The 27,150-nt window shown below is 40.5% G+C and overlaps 2 protein-coding genes across 2 annotated transcripts in view; one reads left to right on the forward strand and one right to left on the reverse strand.

Annotated features, from left to right (window-relative positions):
• LOC124861512 (protein NLRC3-like) overlaps nt 1-27,150 on the forward strand; it is a 737,509-nt gene that overhangs the window by 669,113 nt on the left and 41,246 nt on the right. The gene's annotated exons all lie outside the window — the stretch shown is intronic.
• Nucleotides 1,939-15,060, reverse strand: LOC124861513 (protein NLRC3-like). Its single transcript, XM_047355318.1, has 11 exons — nt 15,017-15,060; nt 14,340-14,462; nt 12,936-13,049; nt 11,655-11,733; nt 11,266-11,494; nt 9,335-11,129; nt 8,160-8,333; nt 6,971-7,144; nt 4,599-4,760; nt 3,653-3,696; nt 1,939-3,504 (listed from the first exon to the last, which is right to left on the reverse strand). Exons 2-11 carry the CDS (start codon nt 14,426-14,428, stop codon nt 2,912-2,914), a joined length of 3,453 nt encoding a protein of 1,150 aa, XP_047211274.1. The 5' UTR covers nt 14,429-14,462; nt 15,017-15,060; the 3' UTR covers nt 1,939-2,911.

Here is a 27,150-nt window from a genome sequence, read left to right on the forward strand (position 1 = left end):
CGATGAGCTAACCCCTCCCTCCTACTTCCCTATTTCTGAGGGGATTGCTCAATCCAGCTCTCCATTCAACGGGTCCGGACTTCCTTTAACCTGAAAGGTCTTACTAAGCAGGTTTACTAAAAGTTCTATTTAGGCTGGTGTCGGGACATGGCACGCCTAACCTCCAAAAGACTGCATCCAGAAGTCTCGCCATTCTTAAACTGTAGGTCTGGACAACAGAGTAACCCACAGCAGTCATCCACTCCTCGACAGTCACTTCTGTTAACGGCTGCTCATTCCCTAATATTACAATTGGCTCTTGGTATATGGGTTAGGTTAATTTTAGTGACCCGGCATGAGCCCCAAGGGCGCTGTTTTAACAAACTTGGCTAAGGCAATCTATAAAACCTCCTAAAATCTCTTAGAACCAGGCAACAAGACTTTTTACCACCAAAAATAAGGTGACTTAAATAATTTAATGTCCATGATTTATCTAGAATTTGATATGCTTTCTTTAATTAGTTACGCATTTGCAGGGGTCAGTAACAGCTTAAATTTGGCAACACGTAATAATTTCAATAATAGTAATGAATCAATCAACTCAATCTGCCTTTCCCTGATGCTGAAACTAGTGAGTTTGGAGAGGCTTTGAAGACAGAGGCTCATCCATGCACCCGATGGGGATGTTTCTTCTGGTTACGAGTGATTTCTTGACGGAAAGATGACTTAACCTTCAGTTTTCTTTCTCTAAGTGGACAGGCACTGATGCTCCAGGTTTTGATTGTCAAACAGGAACTTTGTTGTCATATGTCTCGGAAGACAGTAACTTCCAGTAGTTGAAGAGTTGAAGGAAACCCCAGAGGTATAAGTGAGGTTGATTCAGGACTTCCAGATGCCTGAACCTTAGAGCACTCAGTTGTCTTAATTGCGAGGCACAGTCCTTTCAGGGCCCACGGGTTGATCCTCGTTTTAATGCAGTCGATAAGCTGGGCTGTGTCTCTGGTCCTCTGCTTTATCTGTAGCGTCTTTCTCCGTCCGATCTTGTTCGCTGGTCTACTGCGAGAAAACAACCGCAGTTCGCTTTTTTGGCATTGCTTTTATAGTGCACATGCTCTCACTTGTCAACCCTTTCTTAGGCTTCTCCGTTATTGCGCAACATGCTATTGCCCAATACGTTATTGCTCAATACTTAGTCATGGACACCGTGACTTTCTGGTTCTGTTTTCGGCCTTGAAGATACCAGTAATAGCCACACAGCTGGCTGTAGTCTCATCCTCCCTTCCTTGCGTTGCTTGTTGGTCTTCAAAAGATTCACTGTCAGCATGCAGCTGGCTTTATCCTGTCTCTCCCTTCTTCGTGTTGTTTGTTGGCCTTCAAAAGGTTTGCTGTCAGCCCACAGCCGGCTCTCGTCACTCCTAGTCATCCGACAGTTCTCTCCCTAATCTGCTCAGTCTTAAACTTTACACAGTATTACACATTCCATTCTCAGCTTTCTGCATTTACTTTTAGACACAGTTATAAAACTATTATTTAATTTTTTTAATTCATACATCACAACTAATCAACATTATATCCCTTTCATATTTAGCTGTAGAGAATTTTAAACCTTAATGTTTTTTTTATTTTAAGTATCAGTTCTCAATAATATTTCAATCATACATCTTTTAATTTGAAAATCAAAGATTACTCATTTCATTTAATACTTGTTTAACTTGATAATCAAAGATTACTCATTTCATGTAATACTTGTAGAAAATGGAAATTCATCATACATCATTTCCTTGGTTACACTTGTTCATACTTCTGCAAAAGATAAGACAGTTAATATGTGACTCCACACAGGCCTCTCCAGTTTCCCAGTCCCAGAATATGAGAATATGCTTGTTTCACTCTCTACTGCTTCAACTGTGTATTTTAATAATTGTTGCATGGATTACACAAAAGGATATTTATTGTAATTTTTATGGATTTAACTGTGAGCAGTTAATGAATGTTGCATGGATTACATGGAAAGATCTCGCCTTATTTTGACAAGAGGTCATCTTCCACTTTTTTTAAAAGCGGGATGTGGTTAAGTTTTAACTCTGCCAATCTAGGAGAAACATCAATACCCAAGTATGTAATATTCCCTAACTATAGTTGTGTATTAAGGGAATTGTGGAAAGAACAGTTAATTGGAAGACCTGTCAATTTCAACTAATTTATAGAATAATCCGAAATTCTTGAGAAAGAATTTAATAATCCAATTACCTGAAAGACAGATGTTTGCGAATGCTGGAGATTAATATATCATCTGCATAAAGACAGATTTTTTGTTCTTTAAATATCTTAGTTTGCCTGATTGATGCCACTAGTGCTTCAATAAAAATTGCAAATAATGAGGGGGAAAGTGGGCATCCCTGCCTGGTGCCCCTCTGAAGATTGAAGCTGAAAGATGTTTGGTTATTGGTCCTGATACATGCTGTTGGGGAACTGTATGATATTTTTGACCAATTTATGAAAAAGCTTCCAAAAGTACAGTACAATCTCTGCTGGACCTTCTTCTGAACGTTGTCTGTATGTGAAGACTATCTCAAGTTTCGAGAAATGATGGTTCCTAGGAACCGGAATTGGTCCACAGCAGATACAGTGTTGTTGAGGATGGTGAGGTCCACATCATCTCCACAGTCTTGAGTGGGTTAAGTTCCAGGGGGTTCTGACCACACCAGTGTATCAGCTGATCCATCTCCTGTCTGTATGCAGACTCATCAATGTCCTGGATCAGTCCAATAACAGTGGTGTCATCTGTAAACTTCAGGAGTTTCAAAGACGGGTCCGCTGAGGAGCAGTCATTAGTGTAGAGGGAGAAGAGGAGTGGGGAGAGAACACATCCCTGGAGGGGCTGAATGTGAAAATGTTTCTGAGTGAAAGAGACAAACATGTAGAGACCGAACTATCTGTTGAACAGTGAGAGTGTTTCTATGACAGGAGGAGACTCTTTAGACAGAAACACTGAGGAACCAGGACTGATCCAGAATCCAGGATGAAGAGATTCAGTGAATGTGGTGTTGAAAGTGTGGAGGTGGATAAGTGAGTCAGAGGAGACTCTGTAGAAGGACAGAATGCCAGCAGGACAGTCCACATACACTGCTACTCTGTTAGAGACAGAAGAGGAGGAGGAGGAGGAGGTGGAAGAGGAGGGGGACATGAGTGTAACTCTGTTATTGTACAACACAGAGAAACCACCATCAGAGCAACTCAGACTCCAGGACAGATCATTATATCCAAACCAACAGTCATAACTGTCTCCTTTCCTCCTGATTCCTCTGTAACTCAATGCTATAAAAACATATCCTCTCCACTCAACCTCCCAGTAACAGCGACCAGTCAGACCATCACTACACAGCAGCTGAGGCCAGTAATCAAATCTGTCTGGATGATCAGGATATGACTGAAGCTCCTCCACACGTGTCACCTTCCTGTTGTCTTCAGACAGTTTGAGTTTTCTGTTCACTGTGCTTGTGTCGATTGTGAGCTGACAGGAATCTGATGGAGAGAACAAACACAATCCAGCTGCAGTTATTGATCATTTATTGACACTTTCATGATGACTCCTGAATGAGTGATGGACAGTTTGAAGATGGTTGAATGTGAGCTGCTTTGTTGTCATGAATCAAATTAAAAACACACTTACACTTCCTCAGACCTGGTTTCACCCAACGGACTCCAGCAGGCTCCCTGAAAGGAGGAGGAGGGTCAGACCATCAGTCTCTTTCAGAAACAAACATGGGTGATATACTGTATAAAGCTAACTCATGACTGAGGAACCTTGGCTCATGTCTGGGTCAGCCAAGCTGCAGTCAGCCCGGCCTCTGGACCCAATTCTCTTCATTTCCCACTTTTTACATTAAAGAGTCCAGATCAACCAAGCTGGCTTTTCCTGCCTCATTACTGAAGGTTCTGCCACAGCAGACATTTCATGGCTTAGTTCTTCTGAACACAGAATACAACTGTCCAACATTTGGACACATCCATTTGAATGGAGCGTCTCTAAAGTCCTGTCCTGTAGTTGTCATGTTTCATCCCAGTTTAACTCTTCAACTTTTCACTTCATATTTTTGAATCAGGCAGGAGGAGGACACCATCCAGTCCTCTGCTATGATAGGAGCAGCATCCAGGTGACTGTTCTGATTTTCTGAGCAGGTAAACTGATGGACAGATGCTCCAGATGTGCTAAATCAGAATGGGAAAATCTGCTATCTCTTATTAGATATGACACACACTCCACCACCTGGTGATGTTCCTGCCTTTGCTGTTCTGTCCACCCAGTGCAGGGTAAAACAATTGGACTGTATCATGGTGAGGTCCAGAACCACTGGGGTTCTCCATGTGTCAGAGAAGCGGGACCAGGAACCAGAACAGAGGGACCAGGACAATGTTTGATCTTGGTCACATATGATTATAAATAAGAAAATGAAACAGATGATGAACTAACTGCTGTCTGTTCCAGCTGAGAAACTAACGACTCAGAAGGATTTACCAGAAAATCATCAACTTAGCATTTAAACCATTTTAATTTATCAAACAGAGAATACTGTTCCTCATTAAAACCCAGATGAACCAGTTTGATGAATCTTCACCTAAATATTTCCAGTGTACAGTCTGAACCAGACAGCAACTTCTCCCCTGAATCTTGTAGGTCGTTGTTCTGCAGGTCAACCTCTCTCAGACAGCAGGACTGGGAGCTAAGAACTGATGACAGAACTTCACAAGTTCTCCCTGAGAGGTTACAGGATCTAAGTCTGAAAGACAAAATGAAACAAGTCAGAAGAACAAACAGATGTTATTTGGACATAAAAAACTTTGTCTCATCCATGAACAGTCAGGATGATCAAAGTTTGCTCAGATGAAAATAGAAACCGTACATTGGGTCGGTATTGGTAAGGTATGTTCCACTGCAGGACTCTTGTCGTTGGGCATTTATCTTTCATATCCAGCACTGATTACTGATATGGGACACCACTGCCTTCTGCTTTGTAGATTATTGTGCTGCACATTACAACACCCACACATACATCCTTCACTCATGCTCACCATACACCACTGATTTCACTGACTTTTACACTTCTTATTGGAAACTTTGATTTTAACCTCAGTTTGTGTTGAATACATTTCTATTAGGAACTCTTCTCCATGGTGGGTCTCCCTTATTGTAGTGGTCTCTGAGCCGGGTCAGAACAAAATCCACAACTAGATAAAACTGTGGCTGTTGCATTCCTTTCTTCACAGTCAGAAGTTTACATACACTATGATTAGGGATTAATATGCCTAGAATCAAATTAGCAAAAGCCCAGATTATATTGATGTCATGGCTTTGTGAGCTTCTGATTCTGTTAATTCTCAACATCTATCTTAAATGGAGGCACATTTGTGGTTGTTTATTAGGACACTGCTTCCTTGTTTGACATCACATCAATACAATTTCCATATTCCTGAAGGTGTCACATTTACTGTATCTGTTCAAACAACTGCAAGCCCATCAACATCCTAACTTTGAAGCACAGTGGTGGCTGCATCATGCTATGGAGATGTTTTTAAGGCCTAGAGTGGCTAATCAGGAAATCCTAGACAATTACTGTTAGGTCGGATGGGTTCCTGGGCCACAAGGGCTGGTGTAATGTTAAATCAGTAAGTGGGTTGAACAAAGAAGGCAGACCAGGCTGCTTGCTGCTCTCTCTTCAGCCAGCTTTCATCTGTACCATGTGACCACAATCAGCCTATCACATGGGGCCAATGGCTAGCTACTGTAATAGTGTTTAGCAGCTGTTGGTTTCTTTAGATGCATGGGTTCTCACCAGGTACTCTGGTACCAGGTACTCCAAAAACATGACTGTTAGGTAAATTTGTCTCTCTAAATTGCCCTTAGGTGTGAATGAGTGTGTGCATGGTTGTTTGTCCTGTATGTCTGTGTTGCCCTGTGATGGAATAGGTGATATAGAAAATGAATGAATGAATGAATGAATGACACATTTCTCAGTTTCTGTGATATGCCTTATGTTTGCCTATAAAGGAAGAATAAAAAAGGGGAAATCTTTGGAATGTGACAGCACCAGCTGTGACACAATATGTTGACAAAGCCTTCAGCTTGAGAGCAAAAGAGCAGAGACTTGTCCCATGCAGGTTACTGTAATGGTCAAAATATGGAGTTTATTAACAATTTATCAAATTATTCTGTGGTATTTATTGTAATAACAATAGAAGTGATTATAAAAATAGTTTTTTCAATTTCTGAAATTAATTAGATTTCATTATGATCTATAGGTTAAATTAAGTGTGAAGTATAGAACTGGCTGGAAATTTGGATGGACTTTTTTACAATAAATAGAGTAGTGTAAGCTGGCTTAGGTATGACTGGATAGATAGATTATGCTGCAATACAATCACTTGACAATGAACTGACAATGTTGATGTTTAGAAATATCTTATATAGACTTTTACCATATTTGAGAATTAAACATGTTAAAATCTCTTTGGAGTTGTTTTTTATATTTCGACATGAATGCATCATTAGCAGCTGTTCAACTTGCATTTTATTAGATGTATGGAGTTTTGGCTGATTGGATGCTACAGGAAGCCATTTGGACCTCAGCTGATTCTTCTCCAGAACCAGTAATGTTTACATTCCGCTTGATGTTTGTGAGGAATTTAGTTCAGTGCAGAGCACGTTATTGCTGTTGAAAGATGGTACACTGACATGAAGTTCTGGTTTTGTCCACCTTTCTTTCTCCACTGTAGTTGCATGAGATACCTTAATGTTCCTAAATAGCAGAGATTAGTGATAGCTGGGAGTCCTCAAATTTTTGTTTAGGTGTCACTTTTTACCTTTACCCTACAGAACATTGCATTGAGCACTTAGTTCCATGCATAAAAGATTATTCTTCTGTTACAGTAAACAAGGCTGTCCTGGTGAATTCTGCATAAAACTGTATGTCCCCTTTAATAATGTTCTGACCTAAGAGTTTCCAGTTTGCAGTGTGGACTCTTCAATCCAGAAGACAGTGGCGTAACTCCAGATTCCTGCAGCTTGTTGTAACTCAGGTCCATCTCTCTCAGATTAGAGGACAGGGAGCTGATAACTGAGGCCAGAACGTCAAAGCATCTGCCTGAGAGGTCACAGTCCTTCAATCTGAAGAGACAGAGATCAAAATGAACAAGAACAATTCTGATGGATTAAAACATCTGTACTGAAGAGATAGGGCTTTACTGGATATTTTTGGTGTGTTTGTATATGCTTTATGATGTTCAGAGTATTGAAGATGTGGTATCCTTTGTCTGAATTCCTTGATATTGTAGCTCCATAGACTCCTCTTTTTACCCCTGTCCTGAGGTGTGTCTGAGAGCAACTTGTTTTGGTGCCGTCTCTTTAAATGCTATTGAGGCACTTCACACCCCACCCCCTCCAGATCAAGGAGTGCTTAACTTTCACCCATTCAGCCATTTTGTAGCTTGTCGCAGAAACAAGACAAAAATGGCAAAAGCAATGAAAAACTGTTTATATTATAACATTATTTAAAATGGGTAGTACAGTTTTGTCCTCAAAGAGCTAAAAGCAGCATACAGCACTAACATAAACAGAAGGAATAATGCTACTGCTATCAAAATAATGGCCAGGACATCATATCAACACAAAACAAATTCATGTCTAAAAAAAAAGATTGTTTCATTTTAGCCTTATGTGCTTCTAACCGCTTTGCTGTGTCTGTTGTTTCCATAGACAGAAGGAACTGACCCTTTAATCAGATGAAGTCGTTAGGCAAAACTTTCTCAATACTTGCGATGAGTTGCTGGAGGCACTCATCGTTGAAGTTGGCGAAATAGTAATTTCCCCACTGATGTGGGAATATTTCCATGAAAAATAAAATTTAAACAGGCACTTTAAAGGTTCTAATGCTGGTGGACAGAGGAATGAATTGTGTGGGTTAATACACCCAACATCCAAACATTTAGAGATTTATCCACTTGCAGTGGCAGCATACTTGAGCTTGGACTACATAATGGAAGCGAGAAATAAAGATGGTGGTACGTGAATTGGTCAGCTGGAAGTCCATGACCCTGTTTAGTTTCTGCGGCAAATACTGTGATGTTACAGTTGGAAAAGAAGAATAGAGAAAACCAAACGGCATGCTTAATAGTGTTCTGACCTGAGAATTTCCAGTTTGCAGTGTGGACTCTTCAGTCCAAAAGACAGCAGCTCCACTCCAGAATCCTGCAGCTTGTTGTAACTCAGGTCCATCTCTCTCAGATTAGAGGACTGGGAGCTGAGAACTGAGGCCAGGACTTCACAGCTTCTCTCCGAGAGGTTACAGTTCATCAATCTGAACAGACAGAAGTCAAAATAAATAAGAACAATTCTGATGGAATAAAAATAGATACAAATATCTTATAGTGTCAAACAAGACACATGAAACTGTTTCATTATATAAGAACTCAGGAACTTAAAAGCAATGCAATGCATGTCAAAACTCTAAAGCAGATGAAAATGTTATTTAGACAAATTTCTATGTTCTGTGACCCACTTAAACTTGAATGATGTTTTAATCTGTACAGACTGAGCTGCAAACACGACCTGTTGTTGTTTTAGTGAAAATATCCTGCAGCTGTTTGCAAATAGCAGAACACTAAATGAAGTTTCCACGTAACACTTTTAAAGATTGGACCACAGGTTCTGATGCATATTTACTCCTCTTTCAAACACTGAGGGACAAGCAGTAAAATAAAAATAATGATGGAATTAGAAGGAAAGGTATTACTAAAGGGAAGAACATTAAGAGAACAGAACAGAAACCAGAAATCTGAATATTAATTATCAGAACCAAGCAGCAATATTCTGTTATTTTAAATTCTAATCACTATTATCAAGGAACATTGTTGCCTCTGGAACATGATGTTTGTGCTGTGACCTTTAGCCACAGCACTCCTATGATATTTAATTTTAGTTTGTTATTCTCAACTTGAAAACAAATGATATGAAACTTTTATATTTTAATATAATACTTTTAATATGTAGTTTTTCCTTTTGAAAAAAAAAACAGATGTCCTCATGAAATCAATTTGAAAAAAAAAAAAAACGAAACCAAATAAATAAGTAAATTCCATATCTATTTCTAGAACTGTGGAAACTGAACAGAAGTGATGTTAAAGTGAAAAAGAATTGAATGAATTTGATCATTTTTTCCCACGTTTATAAGAGGAACCAAACAGTAACATTTACAATTTCTAATAATTATTTAGTTGTTGAGCAGAACATCCAGGATAATAGTCACTCTTTCCTGATTTTAGCTTCTGGTGTCAAAACCCAAATTTTGTCAGAACTTACAGAACTTTGTTTGAAGCTTTGACCACTGGCAGCAACCTGAGAAGAGCCTCCTCTGAAGCACAGTATTTCCCCAGGTCAAACACATCCAGATGTTCTCCTGATGACAGTAAGATAAAGACCAGAGCTGACCACTGAGCAGGAGACAGTTTCTCTGTGGAGAGACTTTCTGAACTCAGAGACTGTTGGATTTCCTGGACCAGAGAACGATCATTCAATTCCTTCAGACAGTGGAACAGGTTGATGCTTTTCTCTGCAGACAGGTTCTCATTAAAATACTTCGAGATGTATTGAACTGTTTCCTGATGGATCTGTGAGCTACTTTCTGTCTTTGTCAGCAGACCTTGCAGGAGAGTCTGATTGGTCTCCACTGAAAGACCCAGGAGGAAACGGAGGAACAAGTCCAGGTGTCCATTTGGACTCTGTAAGGCCTTGTCCACAGCACTCTGGTTGAGACTTGTTAGACTTGGTTTAATAAGTAATTTAGACCCAAAAGAAATGTTTTTTTGGTCCTCTATTAGATTAACACCAGAGTTGATGAAGGTCAGGTTGACATGAAGAGCAGCCAGAAACTCCTGAACACTCAGATGGACAAAGCAGAACACCTTGTCCTGGTACAGCCCTCTCTCCTCTCTAAAGATCTGTGTGAACACTCCTGAGTACACTGAGGCTGCTCTGATATCGATACCACACTCTGTCAGGTCTGATTCATAGAAGATCAGGTTTCCTTTCTGCAGCTGATCAAAAGCCAGTTTTCCCAGAGACTCAATCATCTTCCTGCTCTCTGGACTCCAATGTGAATCAGTCACAGATTCTCCATCATACTTGACTTTCTTCACTTTGGTCTGAACCACCAGGAAGTGGATGTACATCTCAGTCAGGGTGTTGGGCAGCTCTCCTCCCTCTTTGTTGTCCAACACATCCTCCAGAACCATAGCAGTGATCCAGCAGAAGACTGGGATGTGGCACATGATGTGGAGGCTTCTTGATGTCTTCATGTGGGAGATGATCCTGCTGGCCTGCTCCTCATCTCTGAATCTCTTCCTGAAGTACTCCTCCTTCTGTGGGTCAGTGAACCCTCTGACCTCTGTCACCATGCCAACACACTCAGGAGGGATCTGATTGGCTGCTGCAGGTCGTGTGGTTATCCAGAGGCGAGCAGAGGGAAGCAGTTTCCCCCTAATGAGATTTGTCAGCAGAACATCCACTGAGGTGGACTCTGTAACATCAGTCAGGGTCTCCTTGTTGTGGAAGTCCAGAGGAAGTCGACTCTCATCCAGACCATCAAAGATGAACAGAACCTGGAAGTGTTCAAAGCTGCAGATTTCTTTGGTTTCAGTAAAGAAGTGATGAACAAGGTCCACCAAGCTGAACTTTTTCTCTTTCAGCACATTCAGCTCTCGGAAAGTGAATGGAAATATGAACTGGATGTTCTGGTGGGCTTTGTCTTCAGCCCAGTCCAGAGTGAACTTCTGAGTTAAGACTGTTTTCCCACTGCCAGCCACTCCCTTTGTCATCACTGTTCTGATCGGTTGATCTCTTCCAGGTGGGACTATAAAGATGTTTTCTTGTCTGATGGTTGCTTCTGGTCTGTGTGGTTTCCTGGATGCTGTTTCAATCTGTCTGACCTCATGTTCATCATTGACCTCTCCAGTCCCTCCCTCTGTGATGTAGAGCTCTGTGTAGATCTGGTTCAGAAGGGTTGGTCTTCCTGCTTTAGCGATCCCCTCAAACACACACTGGAACCTCTTCTTCAGACCAGATTGAAGTTTATTTTGACAAACTGAGGAAAGAAGTCCTGAAGGAAGACAAAATATTATTAGCAATGAAACAAATTCCTCTAAATAGAGCATTTAAATATCAGTTTTTCTGCTCTTGAGACTGAAATAAGTTCAGCATTTATCCTGCAGGTTAAATCTTTAGAGAAATCTCACTGCTCTGCAGACGTTCAGCCAGATCCTCCTGTTTTATCTTCTTCAGGAAGTTCAGTGTGATCTTTATAAAAGCATCTCTGTTGCTCCTCCTCTGCTCTTCGTCCTTGCCATTCAACACCTCCTCATCCCGCCACTGATTCTCTAAGACTTCTGGGTAATCTGGACTCAGAACCTTCTGGATCTTCTTCAGCTCGTTCCTCACAAAAGTAACAATGTTGTCCTCCAGCAGCTGGAACATAACAATATATGAAGGACACATCAGACTGAGATCATGGAGCCAAACATCAGGTCCATGTTGGACAGACTGATAGTCCTCCAGTCTACAATGTGCAGCATGGAAATGACGTGAACAGAACCAATGGAGAAGTAGTTGTTGTACATGCACAGACCATAAATATGGAATCCAACTGTGTTTGATGCTGCTGGGCAGACGGACCACTGGGAACCTCTGAGTTCCGCTGGTCCACTCTGTGGAGGAACCAAAAGGCATTAGTTCACATTCTGCAGAACAACAAACAAACAAAGACAAAGGTCCATGTCCAATGAACATCCGGAGGAACATGAAGTAGATTGTGGACCAGTTTTTCAGTTGTGGACATTTGAATTTCATTTTAATAAATGTCCTTGATCGGGTTCATTGCAAAATATTTTAGCAAAATACTTGTATATATAGAATATTTGTACAGTTGTTGACTTTCTTAAATAATTGAAGTCTTATGTCAAACATTGTTTTTACTTTTGGTTTAGGATTATTTATATTTATTCATATTTTTTATTCAACGTTTATTTATACAGATAAATCTCATTGTGAGACTGTCTCACTTTAAAAAAAAAATTTTTATACAAACATATCAAATAATAAAAAAATGATAATTATAATATTTATAATGATAAAAAATCACATAGATTTAAGAAGGTGGCTGCAACTAGTAATTTCTTTACTTTCAATGACAAAATTTTTCATTTGTATAAAAGGAACCCGCATTTTTAATTTCACATTTTAGATTCAAGTAAAAAAAATTAATTTAAAAGAAAACTGGACCTTAGTAAGTAAACTTCAGGTATTTCTACAGGTAACTTCTTTTGTATTTGCTCCATATCTTCACCAGCAGTAAAAAACTTGCCTTAAACATTTATGGATTTCTTTTTGGTTTTTATGCGTTTCTATTTATTTACAGTCTCACACTTAAACCTACGAGTTAAATTTGAACAGCTAAAAAGGGTTGGTTGTTAATTTGGTCATTTATCTTGTATTATCTGCCCTCCTTTAGTTCTGCACTTCAAAAGTCATCTGACTAAATGTATGAATTAAAACTGAGGAAGAAAAACATCTGTAGAACAAATTCAGGAACAAAATAATCCACTAGAGTCTGAACTGGGAACACACTTATTTTGTCAATGATTATTTCTTTAAAATGGTGAACCTGAATTATGTCTGCAGCTGGAATCAGCCTGACCCCTGCTGGACCAACAGGTGAACTACAGACACTTAGAAACACCTCCAACAATGTTTACCCTGAACTCACTGGAGACTGAATTTGTGGAAAAGCTTCCAGCAAAAACAAACAGTTTCATAAATAGGAATAAAAATGTGGAAAAATGTGGAATCAAAACATTTCAAACTGAATCAGTTCAGTTTCATACAGTTAAAAAATTTAGACAGAGCTCACCTCTTTGCAGCTGAAGGTTGATCGGATTTAAAATCAAAAAAAAGATTCTTTGAAGCATCGCTCTTGAAGGACACACAGCTGGGTTCTGGTTCTGGTTTGAGGGTCTGTTGGATCCTGAAGGAAAAACACTGAATTCAAACTTAGTCTAATAATGTATTTAAAGTTAAACCCTGAAGCTCAGAACTCTAAAGTGTCTCACAGTGGCTCTTGTTTGAAGAGGATCCAAATATTCCTGGTTTCACTGTAAACCGTATATTAATGATGGATTAATAATTAGCACTGATGATCATTAATAAGGGATGATGTTTTGGTTTGGTAGCAGGAACTGAACAATAATCAGAAAGTTTTTCTGTAGAACAGTGTTTGATGTGTTCTGATCTTCTATCCTGACAAACTTTCTTCCTTTGGATCAGAGTCAGAACTGCTGATGGAGAAACAAGTTCATTTATCTTCTTGTCGTTTGTTTTACTTGTTCTAGTCTTAAACTGATGATGGAACCCCTTTAGAGCAGCAGCTTTATTCTCAGCTCATCATTTCTGAGCTTCTGGAAAGCTTTTTATGGTCATACAGGCCATGGTGGTGCATTCAAGGACCTTTCATAAATCAAGTAATCCACACTAAATGTCCTCTAAAACATTGATCTTGTTCTCATCATCAGACTTCATCACAGCAGCACGTAGATGATCTTGTATTGTTGATGACATTTAGTGGCTGCTGAAGGAGACTGTGGAGCAGTTTGCTGATAATAAGACTGATGATCATTTTGAATGAACACAAATGTACTTTAGAAGCTGTTGATTTCACTGATGTTTGCAGATAACAGTGAGAGATCATGTTTTCCATCAGATTTAGTTTGGATTATTTAGTTGACATCTAATCCTTGAATCAGCATCGTGACTTGCCTACATGTGCAGTCACCTTAAGCTCTGCAGAAGCACCAACTCTGATGAACTAATGTGACACAAGGTGATACAGAATGATTCAACTGGATGGAAGAACAACTGATTTTAGCTCCAATATCATCTAACAAGATCATTTCATATCATCACAATAATACAATCAATTTATTATTCCATGATTTAGCATCCATCACACACTGCTTCACATGTGAACACAGACATGTGTGAGAAAGAGTTGTGTTCTCATTAATATGTTGGAATGAAGTTAGTTTAAACTAATTAGTTTGAACATTTAGAAACAGCTCACCTGTTTGCAGCTGAACGTTGGGCTGATTTATAATCAATACCAATATCCTTTGACCTGTTGCTCTTTAAGGACACACAGCTGGGTCCAGGTCCAGGTTCTGGTTCTGATCGTTTCCTGTGAATAAAGATGGTTTGGTGATGTGAGAGCTGAGCTCTGACATGGAGAAGAGTCCTGGACAGTTAGAGATGGTGAACTGACCTCTGAACTTTGCTCTGGTCCTCATGTTCTCCACACAGAGGGGTTTTAGAGGGAGGGACTCTGTCCTCTCTGTCCTCACACTGATCCATGCTGCTCAGTTCACATCAGCCCACACACATGGAGCTGCAGCCAAGAACACACATGATGAAGATACATTTTCATTCACTGACACACACCTGTAGGTACACTTACTGTAATATTTGAAAACATGAAATATTTGACAGTTCAGTTTATATACTGAAAATAAAAGTTGATGTTGAAGGAATGAAGTGATTCCAGTTAGACTGGAAACTCTGACTGAAGGAGCTGCGGAATACCAGAGTGTAGATCCTGATCATTTTAGGCTTTAACAGTGGAGAATTCAATTCAATTCAATTCAATAATACTTTATTAATCCCAAAGGGAAATTAAACGTTGTTGTAGCTCATTATGTAGGTACAACAAGTTTTACAACAAGAAAGTTTGCTTCTCAGAATAAATAACGATTAATTTTGTTTAATGAAGAAAACATTTAAACATCAGCTGTTCATCATGTTGATTTCAGATATTAAATCCTGTAAATGTTTCTTTTAACATAAAACTGCTGAAACTTTGAGCTGAAATAAGACGTTTTCCAAACATGAAAGAGTCAAACATGATTAAAGTCAAAGTTTAACTAGGAAGCAAAATGTACTTACAGTTTGTTCAAACTTCCCAATGTGTTGAAGACACTTGATATGTGAACTTGGACTGAGATAAAGGTGAGTTGCTTCCTGGAATGAGTCAGAGCTTCACCTGGGGTGGAGGTGAAACCTGAAGACACAGGTAGGAGGGGCAGCAGCAGCTTCTCAGACATTTTCAGAAACATTTTTCATTGTTCGGCTTTCATTTTCAGAGAGAAGCTATGAGCTTTCTATCCTGAGTTGAACACTTCTGTTGAACAGAAACTATAAAGGAAACCCAGAAAAACCAGTTTGCAGTAACTGATTGTAGAGGTTGGTTGTGGTAAGATGTGTCTTACTTTGTCTTCAAAGGTTGCTTTAATCATCCCTTTAAGCAGCAGTAAAACAGCTTTAAAAGAAAGAAAACAGAAGTTTAGCTGTGAGGAATGTTTCTGAAGATGATGTTAGAAGATCTGCCATCAGAACGGATGTTAGATGCAGTTTAATGTTCTTTAGCTAGATGGCTTCTTTTATGACTGTGATTGCCCAACACCCACGTCAACACACATACTTTGTTTTTTGTACTTACAAGGTGGCAACACATTTCTTAACACAGTATTTAAAACACATTTCTAAAAAGATACTGATGTATAAATGATACACATTTAGACTTTTAAGCTGATACAAAGTAGATCAACGTTAACTAAATACAATCAACTAATGACAGAAAAGGAAAGTTTAAATAACTGATGGGATTACTAAAGTACACATCCACCCTGCCAATACTCTGACATGGTTTTAAGTTACTGTCATTTCTTTACCTCCTTTCCTACCAATTGTTCATGCATCTCTCGAATTTAAATATTGAATTGTTTCAGCAATCTTACTCCAAGCAAGTAAGCTTCTGCCAAAGCTCTGACCCTACCCTCATCCTCCCAAATCTTATGCTGAGTCAGAAGGTGTTGAATAGAAGCAATGACATGTTGATTATAAAGTATGTGCATCAAAGTGTAGAAATGTTCTTGGAAGAAGTCTTCTTCGAGCTCATCCTTGGAATCATGTTGTAAACTGGGATGTTTTACCACACAACCATAGCAGTATTCTGCCTGAAACTTGTTTTATTGCCACTATGAGCAGATAGAGCACTGCAGTTATTACTGCTTTGATAAAGGCTGAGGATACCCAGATAACAAAGTCATCCTCCTCTTCGCACTTGTCTGCATCTTCCTAAGAGGACACTGAGGACCCTTGACAGGCTGAAAGCTGCGATTTCTCATTCTCCTCCTCATCTTGCTGAGAGGAAGCTTGAAGCAGCAATTCCTCCTGATCTGTCTTCTTTAACCTGGATTCCTCAAGGGAGTTTTGAGGTTGTTGAGTTGGTGAAACCTTGGGTACCATGGCAATGGTGGATATGGTGGAAGAGGATCCTAGCCGGTAGACTGTTATGAAGCAGTTGACTGCTTTTCGCCCAGGAGGTGAAAACTTGACCTCAGTACCGCTATTGGTAGAGGCGGTTAGTACAGACCCAGGAAGTAGCTATCACTATCAGGGGACCCGGGCTCTGGTGGCCCACGGCAGTAATGAGGGATACGGTAATGGTAAAATACTCTCTCTTCAGCTCATTGTGTGCTGGCAAGTAGCTGTCTTCTTCCCCATGTTACCCGATGTATGGGGTTGTCTCTAAACGTGTAATTGTGAAGAAGGATTTGGTTAAAGCTATAGGGGAAAATATGGTTATTAGTTGAAGGAGATGGGTCTAATAGGTCAGCAACCTCTTCACTGTCACCCAGGTTCTGACAGTTGGGGAAGAGCGTTGGAATCCAATCCGTTATTTTCCATCATCTTCTTTACCCAAGCGGCAAATGGAATTGCTAAGCTATGCTAGTGGTAACATGATATCATAAAAAGTGTCCTTCCTAAACCATTTTTTTCTCTCAAGAGACCCTGCCATTTTGCTAGGCTGTAAATAAAATCATGATCTTTACTTATCTTGACTTGCTTCATCAATGGTTAAACGGAATAAAAATAATCAGTGCATACAGCATCTAAACTCAGGTCTGTGAAAAATTCACGTAGCTGCACAGATGGAAAACCAAAACTGAAATGTTTTGCGTTTCAGTTTTAACCAGGGATTTGTAAAGACACTCGAATCCCTTGACCTTTTTTAAAGGCATTCTAATTAGATTATAGTCTTTACGAACAACCAACAGAGTGTCAGTATCCATGCTTGTAGGGAGTCACTGGGAACTTCTAATAGCAGCTGACATCAACTAGAGCACCATGAGGAAGGTGAGTACAGCGATGTTGACTCTGGTCAGAGCAACCAGCGCTGTCTTCATGCAGAAGTCCTGCATTACTTCTCTGGCATTGCAGGCATAATTGCAGAACCCTTCCTGAAGGAGGGGGGAAAAGAGCATAAAATACCCCATTTACAGGGAAGAAAGTGTATGCAACATTTAAAGTATCAGCAGAGCAGTATGTGTGTTTTCGTGATTGTTGGGCAACCACATTCATAAAAGAAGCCATCTAGCTTGTACAGGACTTTAGCATCTTTATGTATTTTTTTACATCAAGATACATCAAGATTTAAATATTGCATGAAAGTGCAAAATATTTGCCAGTCGTCTCCGAAAGTGAAACTCACATCGTATGTAGAAGCATTCCACAAAGAGTAAAATATGTCAAGGTGAAGAAAACCCAAAATTCAATGTCTTGGAAAATTTGTATATCACCAATAGATCAATCAGGAAAGAATGTTTTAAGCACCAATGTCAGGCTTCTGAAAAGTATGCCTATTCCTTTGCCCTCAATACTGGGTTGGGCCTCCTCTTGCATGAACTACTGCATCAATGCGCTGTTGCATAGAGGTGATCAGCCTGTGGCACTGTGTAGGTACAATGAAAGCCTGGTTCAGGATTGGCTTGACATGAGGAATGCAACATTTGTAGCTCATGTCTAGAATTTGTCTGTGTGTGGTGGCTCTTGATGCACCAACTCCAGCCTCAGTCTACTCCTTGTGAAGCTTCTCCCAGTTATTGAATGGATTTCGCTTGACAATCCTCTCAAGGCTGTGGCTCTCCCTGTTGTTAGTACATATTTTCCTATCACACTTTTTCTTTCCACTCAATTTCTGTGAATATACTTGGATACAGAACTCTGTGAACAACCAGCTTCTTCAGCAATGACCTTTTGTGGCTTGCCCTCTTTATGAACGGTGTTGCCCAGAGTGAGAGACCGTTTAAAGGCTCAGGAAACCTTTGCAGGTGTTTTGAGTTAATTAGTTGATTAGGGTGTGACACCGTGAGTATCCAATTAACTTTTTCACAGAATAAAAATGTTCTGAGACACTGTTTTGGGTTTTCTTTACCTGTAAGCCATAATCATCAAAATTACAAGAAACAAAGTCTTGGAATATATCACTATGTGTAATGAATCTATATAATATATGAGTTTAACTGTCTGAGAAAAATATTACACTTTTACACAATATTCTAATTTATTTAGATGTACCTATACACACAAGTGACTTTACAGAGAAGATAATGTGAGATCAGTCCAAGTATGCATGGTGATATTCTGGAACTCTGATTGTCAAGTATTCATCAGAGAAACAGCCTGGGGGAAGAAACTGTCTCTGTTGTGGCTGGTTGTGGCAGACAGCGCTCTGTAGCTCCACCTGAAGTTAAAAGCATAAACAGTTTATGTGCAGGGTGTGTGGGGTGTTCAGAGATTTTAGCCACCCTTTTCCTGACCCTAGACCTGTATAAGTCCTGGATAGAGGGAAAGTCAGACCTAATTGTTTGTTGCAGTCTGGACCCATCCTGTCTTGTGGATGAGCCAAATCACACTGAGATGGATGAAGACAGGACAGACTAATTGAAGTGTAGAAGATGTCCAGCAGCTCCTGTGGAAGGTTGTCCTTCTTGAATTGCCTCAGGAAGTACAGTATTTGCTGGGCCTTCTTCCAAACATTGTCTATGTGTGAGAACCATCTCAGGTCTCGAGAAATGGTGGTTCCTAGGAACCGAAAGTGGTCCACTGCAGATGCGGTGTTGAGGGATTGTGTGGTGGCGGTGTTCTCCGAATGATTCTTCTTTTAGGAACAGTCTAATCAGAAGTCATATTGTGAACTGATCTGGCTCATTAAAACATAGCAGATACTAACAGTGAGGAACTGAACAACCACCTGCATGACAGGAGGATTGAAAGAAAGTAAGAAAGACGTGGCAACAAGGAACAAGGAAAACCGGTAAGCTTATATACAAAGGGAAGTGAATAGTGAAACAAGGAGGAGAGGTAGGTAATTAAGGCGAGCGCTGACATGTGTGATGACCAGGTGTAGGGAACTGAGGGAATAAGTTACTATGGCAATGGGAGCTAGGAAACGCAGAGACAGGAGGGGAAACTAAACTAGAGAAAGCTCTAAAGGAAACAAACAATAAACTAACTGGGAGGGACAGGGAAAAGAAACCTAAAAATAAACATAAAATTGTAACTCTAGAAGTAACTAAATCTAAGGATATGGAAAGAACTATGTAAACAAAAAGAAATGCTGAATAACAATATAACTGACTGCCAGACAGGAACTGAAACATGAGCGACCAACCAGAGAACTACACGGGTTGGGCAATGAAACTGAAACACCTGGTTTTAGACCACAATAATTTATTAGTATGGTGTAGGGCCTCCTTTTGCAGCCAATACAGCATCAATTCGTCTTGGGAATGACATATACAAGTGCTGCACAGTGGTCAGAGGGATTTTAAGCCATTCGTCTTGCAGGATAGTGGCCAGGTCACTACGTGATACTGGGGGAGGAAAACGTTTCCTGAATCGCTCCTCCAAAACACCCCAAAGTGACTCAATAATATTTAGATCTGGTGACTGTGCAGGCCATGGGAGATGTTCAACTTCACTTTCATGTTCATCAAACCAATCTTTCACCAGTCTTGCTGTGTGTATTGGTGCATTGTCATCCTGATACACAGCACCGCCTTCAGGATACAATGTTTGAACCATTGGATGCACATGGTCCTCAAGAATGCTTCGGTAGTCCTTGGCAGTGACGCGCCCATCTAGCACAAGTATTGGGCCAAGGGAATGCCATAATATGGCAGCCCAAACCATCACTGATCCACCCCCATGCTTCACTCTGGGCATGCAACAGTCTGGGTGGTACGCTTCTTTGAGGCTTCTCCACACCGTAACTCTCCCAGATGTGGGGAAAACAGTAAAGGTGGACTCATCAGAGAACAATACATGTTTCACATTGTCCACAGCCCAAGATTTGTGCTCCTTGCACCATTGAAACCGACGTTTGGCATTGGCATGAGTGACCAAAGGTTTGGCTATAGCAGCCCGGCCGTGTATATTGACCCTGTGAAGCTCCCGACGGACAGTTCTGGTGGAAACAGGAGAGTTGAGGTGCACATTTAATTCTGCCATGATTTGGGCAGCCGTGGTTTTATGTTTTTTGGATACAATCCGGGTTAGTACCCAAACATCCCTTTCAGACAGCTTCCTCTTGCATTCACAGTTAATCCTGTTGGATGTGGTGCGTCCTTCTTGGTGGTATGCTGACATTACCCTGGATACCGTGGCTCTTGATACATCACAAAGACTTGCTGTCTTGGTCACAGATGCGCCGGCAAGACGTGCACCAACAATTTGTCCTCTTTTGAACTCTGGTGTGTCAGCCATAATGTTGTGTGCATTTCAATATTTTGAGCAAAACTGTGCTCTTACCCTGCTAATTAAACCTTCACACTCTGCTCTTACTGGTGCAATGTGCAATCAATGAAGACTGGTTACCAGGCTGGTCCAATTTAGCAATGAAACCGCTCACACTAAAATGACAGGTGTTTCAGTTTCATTGTCCAACCCCTGTAAATAGTAACTCTAGAAGGAACTAAATCTGAGGACATGGAAACAATTAAAGTAAACAAGCACAAGAATACTAAACGAGAAACTAAAACTAAATAAAACTAAAGAGGGGATATAACCATAAGGATCAAACAAAAGAGAACTAAACTAAACAACAGACTTGTGGAAGAAAATAGAACTAAAGTAAACACACAAGCACAAGGATCTAAACAAATATTAACTAGACAAAAGTAAACTACTAATCAAAGAACAGGGAAAACTTCTAATGGCAAAGTAAACAAAAACACAGAGCAAAATGGCAGATCTTGACAGCAGAAGACTGAGACTGGCTGAGTCCATCACTGTTTTAACCTTTTAGACATATTTGATGTTCTGTAAAATAACAGTCAGAAAACTGTTAGCAAATACTGTTTTATTCTCCAATATTTACATTTCCATCATCTGCAGTTCAGCCACAGATAGTCTGGAATGATTCTTCTTTTAGGAACAGTCTCATCAGAAGTCATATTGTGAACTGATCTGGCTCATTAAAACATAGCAGATACTAACAGTGAGGAACTGAACAACCACCTGAGCAGTTAAAACAGCAGCTACGCTCACGTCATCATTTTTCATCACAAATCAGTTCCAGAAACCCTGAGCTTCACAGCCCACAGATCCTGAGGAGGCAGCCTGTTTATCTGGGACTAAAGTACAAAACTGTTCAGATCAAATGAAGAAAAACTACATTAGTGGCACAAACTGTCAGGGTTTGTGGCAATGGAGTTGGACCAGAATGCAGGGAGATACTCGGGAGCCACATGATAGGTTGTGATGTGGTTTATTAACAGACTTGAAAGTGCAGGTATCTCAGGCCAAGAGTTCAGGTCCAAAACAAAGATGTATAAACTTACAACAACAAAGCTGAACAAGAACTAAGCAGGCTGGAACTCAGGAAAATAGCAAGTCTCTGGTTGAAGCATGACAGATCACTGATCCACCCCCATGCTTCACAAGTATTGGGCCAAGGGAATGCCATAATATGGCAGCCCAAACCATCACTGATCCACCCCCATGCTTCACTCTGGGCATGCAACAGTCTGGGTGGTACGCTTCTTTGAGGCTTCTCCACACCGTAACTCTCCCAGATGTGGGGAAAACAGTAAAGGTGGACTCATCAGAGAACAATACATGTTTCACATTGTCCACAGCCCAAGATTTGTGCTCCTTGCACCATTGAAACCGACGTTTGGCATTGGCATGAGTGACCAAAGGTTTGGCTATAGCAGCCCGGCCGTGTATATTGACCCTGTGAAGCTCCCGACGGACAGTTCTGGTGGAAACAGGAGAGTTGAGGTGCACATTTAATTCTGCCATGATTTGGGCAGCCGTGGTTTTATGTTTTTTGGATACAATCCGGGTTAGTACCCAAACATCCCTTTCAGACAGCTTCCTCTTGCATTCACAGTTAATCCTGTTGGATGTGGTGCGTCCTTCTTGGTGGTATGCTGACATTACCCTGGATACCGTGGCTCTTGATACATCACAAAGACTTGCTGTCTTGGTCACAGATGCGCCGGCAAGACGTGCACCAACAATTTGTCCTCTTTTGAACTCTGGTGTGTCAGCCATAATGTTGTGTGCATTTCAATATTTTGAGCAAAACTGTGCTCTTACCCTGCTAATTAAACCTTCACACTCTGCTCTTACTGGTGCAATGTGCAATCAATGAAGACTGGTTACCAGGCTGGTCCAATTTAGCAATGAAACCGCTCACACTAAAATGACAGGTGTTTCAGTTTCATTGTCCAACCCCTGTAAATAGTAACTCTAGAAGGAACTAAATCTGAGGACATGGAAACAATTAAAGTAAACAAGCACAAGAATACTAAACGAGAAACTAAAACTAAATAAAACTAAAGAGGGGATATAACCATAAGGAACAAACAAAAGAGAACTAAACTTAACAACAGACTTGTGGAAGAAAATAGATCTAAAGTAAACACACAAGCACAAGGATCTAAACAAATATTAACTAGACAAAAGTAAACTACTAATCAAAGAACAGGGAAAACTTCTAATGGCAAAGTAAACAAAAACAAAGAGCAAAATGGCAGATCTTGACAGCAGAAGACTGAGACTGGCTGAGTCCATCACTGTTTTAACCTTTTAGACATATTTGATGTTCTGTAAAATAACAGTCAGAAAACTGTTAGCAAATACTGTTTTATTCTCCAATATTTACATTTCCATCATCTGCAGTTCAGCACAGATAGTCTGGAACGATTCTTCTTTTAGGAACAGTCTCATCAGAAGTCATATTGTGAACTGATCTGGCTCATTAAAACATAGCAGATACTAACAGTGAGGAACTGAACAACCACCTGAGCAGTTAAAACAGCAGCTACGCTCACGTCATCATTTTTCATCACAAATCAGTTCCAGAAACCCTGAGCTTCACAGCCCACAGATCCTGAGGAGGCAGCCTGTTTATCTGGGACTAAAGTACAAAACTGTTCAGATCAAATGAAGAAAAACTACATTAGTGGCACAAACTGTCAGGGTTTGTGGCAATGGAGTTGGACCAGAATGCAGGGAGATACTCGGGAGCCACATGATAGGTTGTGATGTGGTTTATTAACAGACTTGAAAGTGCAGGTATCTCAGGCCAGGAGTTCAGGTCCAAAACAAAGACGTATAAACTTACAACAACAAAGCTGAACAAGAACTAAGCAGGCTGGAACTCAGGAACATAGCAAGTCTCTGGTTGAAGCATGACAGGAGGATTGAAAGAAAGTAAGAAAGAGGTGGCAACAAGGAACAAGGAAAACCGGTAAGCTTATATACAGAAGGAAGTGAATAGTGAAACAAGGAGAAGGAGAGGTAGGTAATTAAGGCGAGCGCTGACATGTGTGATGACCAGGTGTAGGGAACTGAGGGAATAAGTTACTATGGCAATGGGAGCTAGGAAACGCAGAGACAGGAGGGGAAACTAAACTAGAGACAGCTCTAAAGGAAACAAACAATAAACTAACTGGGAGGGACAGGGAAAAGAAACCTAAAAATAAACATAAAATTGTAACTCTAGAAGTAACTAAATCTAAGGACATGGAAAGAACTAAGTAAACAAAAAGAAATGCTGAATAACAATATAACTGACTGCCAGACAGGAACTGAAACATGAGCGACCAACCAGAGAACTACACGGGTTGGACAATGAAACTGAAACACCTGGTTTTAGACCACAATAATTTATTAGTATGGTGTAGGGCCTCCTTTTGCAGCCAATACAGCATCAATTCGTCTTGGGAATGACATATACAAGTCCTGCACAGTGGTCAGAGGGATTTTAAGCCATTCTTCTTGCAAGATAGTGGCCAGGTCACTACGTGATACTGGTGGAGGAAAACGTTTCCTGACTCACTCCTCCAAAACACCCCAAAGTTACTCAATAATATTTAGATCTGGTGACTGTGCAGGCCTTGGGAGATGTTCAACTTCACTTTCATGTTCATCAAACCAATCTTTCACCAGTCTTGTTTTGTGTATTGGTGCATTGTCATCCTGATACACGGCACCGCCTTCAGGATACAATGTTTGAACCATTGGATGCACATGGTCGTCAAGAATGGTTTGGCAATCCTTGGCAGTGATGCGCCCATCTAGCACAAGTATTGGGCCAAGGGAATGCCATGATATGGCAGCCCAAACCATCACTGATCCACCCCCATGCTTCACTCTGGGCATGCAACAGTATGGGTGGTACGCTTCTTTGGGGCTTCTCCACATCGTAACTCTCCCGGATGTGGGAAAACAGTAAAGGTGGACTCATCAGAGAACAATACATGTTTCACATTGTCCACAGCCCAAGATTTGTGCTCCTTGCACCATTGAAACCGACATTTGGCATTGGCATGAGTAACCAAAGGTTTGGCTATAGCAGCCCGGCCGTGTACATTGACTCTGTGGAGCTCCCGACGGACAGTTCTGGTGGAAACAGGAGAGTTGAGGTGCACATTTAATTCTGCCATGATTTGGGCAGCCGTGGTTTTATGTTTTTTGGATACAATCCAGGTTAGCACCCGAACATCCCTTTCAGACAGCTTCCTCTTGTGTCCACAATTAATCCTGTTGGATGTGGTTCGTCCTTCTTGGTGGTATGCTGACATTACCCTGGATACCGTGGCTCTTGATACATCACAAAGACTTGCTGTCTTGGTCACAGATGCGCCAGCAAGACGTGCACCAACAATTTGTCCTCTTTTGAAATCTGGTATGTCACCCATAATGTTGTGTGCATTTCAATATTTTGAGCAAAACTGTGCTCTTACCCTGCTAATTGAACCTTCACACTCTGCTCTTACTGGTGCAATGTGCAATCAATGAAGACTGGCCACCAGGCTGGTTCAAATTAGCCATGAAACAACCCACACTAAAATGACAGGTTGTTCAGTTTCATTGTGCAACCCCTGTATACTAAAATAACTAATCCTGGGAGAAAATAAGTAACACTAAGCATGAGAGAAAAGGTACAAATAAAACTATGGAGCACATAACTACTGGGAAACCAAATACAAGAACCTAGCCAGAGAATACACACAAATGAACATAACTACTAAACAGAAAGCACATGAGAATGACCTAACTAGAAAAGTAAACAAACACAAAACCCAAAATGGCAGATCCTGACACAAACAAGAAACATGACAGGAAAGATTGTAGATAGAAATGTTGAAAATTCTTCTGATGGTGATATTAAGGGCCAGGATCAAACATTTACTTCAAGGGCCTTCGAGTAGAGACAATCAAGCAGGTTTTTCAGCATCTATCAGCTCTGCTTCCAGGACAAGATGAAGCAGCTTCATCTGCTCAAAGATCTTCATCAGAGAGTCCTGACCTGTCTGAGACTTGAACTATTAAAGTCCTCTGCTATGATAGGAGCAGCATCCAGGTGACTGTTCTGATCTTCACTGAGCTCATCATGTAGTGCAGTCAAAGCTAGATCTTTATCTGCCTGAGGTGGAATATAGACAGCTGTGTTAGTTACTGATGGAAACGTTCTGATCCAGAAGGATGGTCAGAGTAGGTAAATTGACGGACAGATGCTCCAGATGTGCTAAATCAGAATGGGAAAGTTCTGATGTTCTCACCATCAAACCATCTGTTATTAGATATGAGACACACTCCACCACCTGGTGATGTTCCTGCCTTTGCTGTTCTGTCCACCCAGTGCAGCGTAAAACAATTGGACCGTATCACGGTGAGGTCCAGAGCCACTGGGGTTCTTCATGTCTCAGAGAAGCAGACAAGGTTAAAATCTCTTTGTCAGGGTTTGACATTTTTGGACTATGGTTGTGGTTTTGTGTTTTGCTTACTTTCAGCTTGACCTTTCTATTTTGGGTTTTGTATTCATGTTGTTTATTTCTTTCTGTTTCCTGATAGTTCTGTTCTCTCTCCTGCCTCCTAGTGTTTTGTAGTTCTTTCTCCCCTCGCCCTTAGTTCCTTATTATTTAGAATGGTTTTCTCTTTATTATTATTATTGTTGTTGTTCTCTAGTTTAGTTCCTCTAGTTAATCTCTATTTCTTCCAGTCCCTCCAGATAGGTTAGCTTTAGTTATTATTTACGTTTGGTTTACATTTATTCTAGTTCTCGCTGTCCATGCTTCCTTCCCAGTTAGTTCAGTCAGTGTTGGTTTAGGCTTGTTTACTTTTGTAGTTAGGGTTTCTTTATGGTTTCTTCTGCTAATTCTTAGTTTGCCAGTTTCTTAGATCTTAGGTTGTTTTTCTTCTGGTCCCTCCAGTTTCTCAGTTTCCTTTAGTTCGTGGTTACTCCTGATTCTATGCTTCATTTGGTTATTTATCTTTGTCCATAGTTTTGCTTAGGTCTGTTCTCTGTATTGTTAATTAGTCCCTTCTCCCATGCTTTTAGTCTTTGTATTAGTTTCACCTGTTCCTTCAGTCTCCCTGTCACACCTGTTCCTAGTTCTTTTGATTGCCTGCCTTTGTTACCCTCTGTATTTTAGTTGGTCTAGTTTCATTGTTCATTGCTGGTTTGTTGCGTAACCTTCCCTGCGTCTAGTTCCCTTTGTTTTGCCATACTCTGTCAGACCTGGACATCTGTATGCTCTCGTTACAACCTGCCTGCCTTCTGTTTTGCCAGAGTTTGGATTATTAAATAAATCATCGTTCTGCTTGCCATGCCATCTCCTAGCCTGCATCTGCACTTTGGTCCGCAACAAAAACCTCCACATATGACACTCTGATGTTCTATTGTAACTTTACTCTGGACACAGATGATCCAGTTTGAT

This window comes from Girardinichthys multiradiatus, chromosome 24 (genome assembly GCF_021462225.1).
Source record: "Girardinichthys multiradiatus isolate DD_20200921_A chromosome 24, DD_fGirMul_XY1, whole genome shotgun sequence".
Taxonomy (NCBI): Eukaryota; Metazoa; Chordata; class Actinopteri; order Cyprinodontiformes; family Goodeidae; genus Girardinichthys; species Girardinichthys multiradiatus.